Genomic DNA, 6406 nt, shown 5'->3' with positions numbered 1-6406 from the left:
AGAGAGTTTAACACCTGGCTGGTGTTGATGTTAGGCAGGCCACCATCACTACCATTTAAAATCCCTTTAAATGTTTTCTACACAGGTGAGATTCTGTTAGGGTGATAATTGACATCTACAAGAGTGATTTGCTCCCTACAGGTGAGGAAGAGGGGTGGCTGCTGCAAATATAGAAGCTCAAGTACCTCAGGATGTATTTCACCTAGAAGAGGGAAAGATCAAGTGATTGGTGCTAAACAAGGTAGACATTATCCCTTTTCAAATATTGTATAGAACTGTGGTGGTAAACCAGAAACTAAGACCAATTTACTGTTTATTTAAATCACTACCCTCACCTTTGGTTGCAGCCTTGAATTATTAAAATAAAGAAAAGCATTTTAGGATTAACATTGCATTAATGTGTAGAATTCCTTTATTTACTGTCTTTTATAGAATGGGAAGCCTGACAATATGTGAAGATTAGAATAGAGCTACTGCTACTCTGGATATGAATTGGCCAGTTGTGATGGTTTGAACCCAATGTAAAGAAGCCTCCCCTGAGAAAAAGCCACATTTGATTTAAGAGACACATAGGCAGACCAAAGAAACAACTAGGAGATAATGGACTGGCTTTTTGAATACCTTACACTGGTGAGAAGGGTCTTACACTGATAAAAAGAGTTTGTGAGACTCTCACTGACTTTGTCAATATGACTTGCACTGACAAATGTGAAAGCTCCTGAGAGTTATGAGCTTCAAGTGGAATAATCTAAATGTCTCATATCATGTTTGTGGAAAGTAAATTACTATTTTGCTAAATTCCATGTTCTAAACACTCCAAAATGAGTCAAAGATACAGAATAGAAGCAAATAAATGTTTAGAAAACATATATTGGTAGAGTATGTCAGGAAGAACTAGTAAAAAATATTATTTAAATAAGTACAATATCTACACTGCAAACTGCTATTAAGAAGCAAACAAGATGGCAGTTCTCCTGACCAAAAAATTCAAGCTCTGACCACTCAAAAGGATGCCTTACTAGAATTTCTTTTTCAGAATGTTCCAGATGATGCACTTTCTCAGCAAGTCAATCAATTACCATTGTGTGCCTTGCCTGAACAACTATTTCACAACACTACAACAGGCCTGCAGATATTCAAAAGAAGGTTTTCATGCAATTTGTCGGTTTCCAAATATGACTGGTGTTGTTGATGGCACACGTTAAAGATCAGTCTCAAAACTGCTTGTAGCATTCTTCCAAAAAAGTGTAAATCAACAGTGAGAGTAATCTAATTGGAAGAAGTGTTGTGGCCCAGTTGCACAGAATTACACAAGATGCAGCAATGTGGGGGAATGCAATTTCAGGCAAAACAAGGTGGGTGGATTTCAAGTTTGAACCCGCCACTCTTGAAATTTATTTTATAACAGTTCCAAATGATTGATCATAGACAGATTATGATTTGCATACTTTCTCACCTGGTTTCCCCACTGACTGCAGTGTTAAGCATTTGGGAGGAAGTGATTATCCTATATCGATTAGTAGCTCTCAGCATCAATTACAGATACAGATGCATCACGTAGCATCCGAGAACCACTCCGGCCACATTACCACGCCCCCTTTATAAGCCGTGAGTGTGGTGATTATGTATTTAAAAACTGGCCTTTTCATCTAAGCCGTGGACCTGCTATACCACAAGAAGGAAAGAGCTTGTGGTCAGAGCTACGGTAATGGATAACTTCAGCTGAACACTTTAGAGAGCTAGAGCAACCAGAAGGTGTGCTGCTTGTCGCATAAGTCCAGGAAGGCACCAGGAGTGAGTGACAGAGGTTCTGATGGGGAGGACCCGAGGCTGGGTCTGGATTGGGGGCCTGGTGTTAAGCCATGGAAACAACAGGGACCTGAACCTGTTGACTGCAGGATGAGGGAAGGCTGTGTCTATCAGGTAGGCATCTCCTTAGCTGCAAGGTCCATGAGGAGACATCAATTAAAAGATGGCAATAGGGCTCATGTTTTAATGGACTGCTTCCTGAAGTTATATTTAATCTTGTTTTAACAGATTAAAGTGATTTTTAACCTTAATTAAAGCACTAGAACACTTTTCACCATCTCCTTGCTTTATGTGTGTTTGTCCTCATCTGCCTGGCTCATCCCAGTTGTGACTATCAATGGTATTGGGTTTAGAGGCTCCCGGTGGAACTTGGTAGCATGGGGCTAACCTGCATTGTCACACTTAGCCAATCATGTCTCTTGAAATGAAGGTTTTGAGACCTTTTTTCACTTCATGAGTGAGAGATTTATTGATCTTCTCATAAGCGTTCAAGGAATAGATGAAAGAGATTGGTGAGAAACTAGTGAGAAGAATGTTAGTGAAATTCTCACAGTTCATTACCAAGAAACTGGCCCAGTATTTCTGCTGACAGTACTTCGGAATTTCACAGAAAGAACCAGAGACAATTATTAGCTATAGGATAGTCAAAACTATACTAATCATCATTTAGGAAAGGCATGAGGACACTTTGAGAATGATGGTCAGTATTTTTATTAGTCATCTGTATCAATGAAAGTGTAAAAGATAACAGAAAAAATGTTGGCTTACTGTATGTACAGTTGTGGCCATAAGTTTTGAGAATGACACAAATATTGGTTTTCATAAAGTTTACTGCTTCAGTATTTTTAAATCTTTTTGTCAGATGTTTCTATGGTATACTGAAGTATAATTACAAGCATTTCATAAGTTTCAAACGCTTTTATTGACAATTACATTAAGTTTATGCAAAGAGTCAATATTTGCAGTAAGGAGACCTGGGTTCGCTTCCCGGGTACTCCCTGCGTGGAGTATGCATGTTCTCCCCGTGTCTGTGTGAGTTTCCTCCAGGTGCTCCGGTTTCCTTCCACAGTCCAAAGACATGCAGGTTGGGTGCATTGGTGATCCTAAATTGTCCCTAGTGTGTGCTAGGTGTGTGGGTGCATGTATCCTGCAGTGGGCTGGTGCCCTGCCCAGGATTTGTTCCTGCCTTGTGCCCTGTGTTGGCTGAAATTGGCTCCAGCAGACCCCTGTGACCCTGTAATTAGGATATCGCGGGTTGGATAATGGATGGATGGATGGATATTTGATAATATGACATTCTTAAAATATAGTGTATGACATTCTGGATTACTAAGTGCATGTGTTATGAACAAGTATTTTTTCTGTTACTGTTAAATGGAGGAATATACTCTCATGCAACAACAGACAATTTTTTAAATTATCAAATGAGCTGCTTTGTTGATAAATGCAGATATCTAACTACATGAACAATATTCTCAACAGTGTAAAAAATCAATCCTACTCCCAATTAAAAAATATTAAGTAACTGATTACAATGTGCTTTTTGAGTTTGCTCAACATTACATTGACAAATCCTGCCAATTACAAAATTTGCGTTCACTGGATACAAGCTACACTATGCCAAACTAAGAAAATTAAATTTGCTCAAGTAGAAATAACTAATATGTAAAAACAGCATTAAGCCCATCTAACATAAATTTTAGGGCTTTGTCAATGTCATCACTAATTGGCTCAACTAAAAAACCTATGCTGAATAAACGTAAGTAAATTTAGGCAAACTTCAAGGTAGTAATTCAAGAAATTAATATATTTATTTTTTGCAAACTCAAAAAGCACATTGTAATCAGTTACTTAAGAACTCTGACTTTATTGAGCAACATATTCTATTTTAACAAAAAAGAAAAAACAGCTTTTTTGAAAATAATGCAGCTTTATTTTCTTAGACATGGCATTACCTTATTATTACAATGTGAAATATGAAAATCACTTATATAAATGTATTTATATTCAGTACGTTCAAATTTTGTCTTAATAACATTGTTATCATTACTAATAACCACAAGCCATGCCATCTCTGATGTTGTGGAATCTTAATAAAAAGTGTTACATCAATAATTCCAAAATTTTTGAACAGAACCTGCACAGGGTAAAGGGATCCTGTCATAACATTAACACTAAGGTGCAACTGAGAAAGAATTTCACACAAAGAAAAGTAGCTATCGCAATGTTAATCTAAAATCAAAAGACAAGCACATCCTATTCTGCAGATCTGAGACACATTTGCCTAACATTTATACAGCATATTTTTGAGTGACAATACTCTATGTGAGTATGAGTCTCCAATATTTAGAAACACCTTCTGCACTGTTTCAAAAGTGTATTTAAGTTCTTTTGGGTACTGAATGTTTAGAGCATACAGAAGACCAACAAGTATGACAAATGCAGTTGTGAAGTCGGCAAGCTCTTCAATTACTACTCGACCTTCTATTACCACAGCCACATTCATTGCTGCAGCTCCAGGATGGGTCTCATGGTGCCTCACAACCTCTAATATTCCTATCTTCATTTCATTTGTATATATTTGAAGGGAGTCTGTATCCTAAAAATATAGAACAATAATATAGTTAAAGTGTGAAAAAATAAACCATAGTTGACTCTTTTCCAAAGCCAAGTGAAAGGTTGTCTACCAACTTAACTTTCTAGTTTGTTAATCATTTAGTTTTACATTTCCAACAGAACTTACATGACATGTTGTTGATAACTTCTTGTATTCTCTTAAGTACAGAGGTAGTCCTTGTAGAACCGTTGCCCTCTTGTGTGTGGTAACATCCATAGTCTGAAAAGTACAGTAACAAGAATGATAGTCATAGAGGTAGAATATACAAAGAAATAATGCTTGAACCAAATGACAATTTAAGAAAACTTTAAACAAAACAACTAAATACATTTGACATGTTTTCTTCCTCATTACTGTACATATACAAAAGTCCATCTTTGTTAAATGAATCCAAATAATGAAAGGATTTTGCACGTCTGCAAATTATTCAAAATGTATGCACAGATCCAGACACACAAAAAAAATGCTATTAACCTGGATAATTTAAATTGTCAATTTATAATAAACAGAATAGCTCAGGAATTTACTTTTATTTCTGGTAAAATATTGTTTGTGTAAATCTCATCATTAAGTAAAACTATAAATTAATACATTATGAATTTGTAGTCCATGACATTGGAGGGAATATGTGCAGTGCCAATGACTCGGATATAAACATATACAGTATAATTTAGCTTGTTCTATAAAATCATTTTGCATACATTTGATAAGTCTATGGGTTTGCCACATGCACCTTCATAAGCAAACAGTTTAACAGCCGTAATTACAACACTGCCCTGCACATACTACTTTAAGTTCATGCTTATGACTATAAAACAATTCTTTCCTGATCCTTATTACGTACCTGTTCATCTAGTAATTCTAAAAGTGATTTCAATTCATGTGCTGTCTTGCCTCCTTTTGCTCTGTACATTTTGATCAGAGCTGTCGAATACTTGTCCAAGGATGTCAGCAATGTTTCTTTTAATTGCACCTGGGTAATGCGATAAAATTCTGCATACACCTGTAACAAAATTCAGGAATTAATAATGTACTTATTTTCAAGATACTAGCATCGCTATTCGACAATTGATTTATAAGATTAGATAAAACTCACCTGTTGCTCTATGAAAAGGCCTGGCCATCTCTGTTGGACTACAGAGACCAGCGGTTCATCCATGACAATCTCCATTCTTCTCAGGGAAAAAGTGAGGTCCATTTTGGTGTTGATTAGGTCCAGGTTCATATTTTTCTTCTTCACTTCATCCTCAAGCTGCTGCCTCTCTGTTTCAAGATCTTCATCTTTTTGACTACCAGGGTGATTTGGCAAGAAATTTACCTCAGATTTACGAGGTTTCTTAAGGCAACCTCTGGGAGAACCAAATCCTCTTTTGTAAGCATTTACCTGCACTTCTGCACAGCCAGCATACTGAAGTTTTTGCCGAAGGTTGTTCATCTTATATTGAATACTTACTTTCCATCCAAGCCAACCAGCGCCTGTGGCCTCAGTGAGACAAGGATGCTTGACAATCAAAGCTGCAGCAACTTTCTCACATTCTGACTCATTTGGTTAGGCTTTGTATGAAAACATTACCTCTGAAACTTTACAAAGTATTTCCATTTTAATGTCACGAGTGACATCCAATGGACTCTTCTTCTGTTCATATAATTCATTTGCTTTCTGGAGACGAAGTTCAAGCTCCAAAGAAAACTTAGGAATTGGAAACTCCTTGGGCCATGGCTCCACTCTGTTAAATGTTTGAGGTGATAATGACGAGTCACTTGAAACACTAGCAGTATCCACAGTGAAATCAGACAAAGTGTTTTCTTCTATTGGTGTGACTAAAATGTTCCAGAAAATCTTTAAGGTGGCCTTGTCTGCTGGAAGTTCACTAATGTCGATTAAATTGCACAGTTCATTATTGAAATCAGGATCTTCGAATTGTATAGTGAATCCACTCTCTATGTTCAGTTTCTCACAAAGAATAGATTTGAGGTCTT

General features: G+C 36.7%; 1 protein-coding gene across 1 annotated transcript; it reads right to left on the bottom strand.

Moving 5' to 3' along the window:
* Positions 1 to 3967: 3967 nt before the first annotated feature.
* LOC127527106 (uncharacterized) lies at positions 3968 to 5861 on the bottom strand. Its single transcript, XM_051924742.1, has 4 exons — positions 5523 to 5861; positions 5271 to 5429; positions 4553 to 4645; positions 3968 to 4408 (listed from the first exon to the last, which is right to left on the bottom strand). Exons 1-4 carry the CDS (start codon positions 5859 to 5861, stop codon positions 4094 to 4096), a joined length of 906 nt encoding a protein of 301 aa, XP_051780702.1. The 3' UTR covers positions 3968 to 4093.
* Between the last annotated feature and the right edge of the window lie 545 nt (positions 5862 to 6406).

The sequence above is a fragment of the Erpetoichthys calabaricus genome, chromosome 3 (genome assembly GCF_900747795.2).
Source record: "Erpetoichthys calabaricus chromosome 3, fErpCal1.3, whole genome shotgun sequence".
Taxonomy (NCBI): domain Eukaryota; kingdom Metazoa; phylum Chordata; class Cladistia; order Polypteriformes; family Polypteridae; genus Erpetoichthys; species Erpetoichthys calabaricus.
The sequence above is the reverse complement of the archived record's forward strand: the minus strand, read 5'-3'. Positions and strand labels throughout refer to the sequence as shown.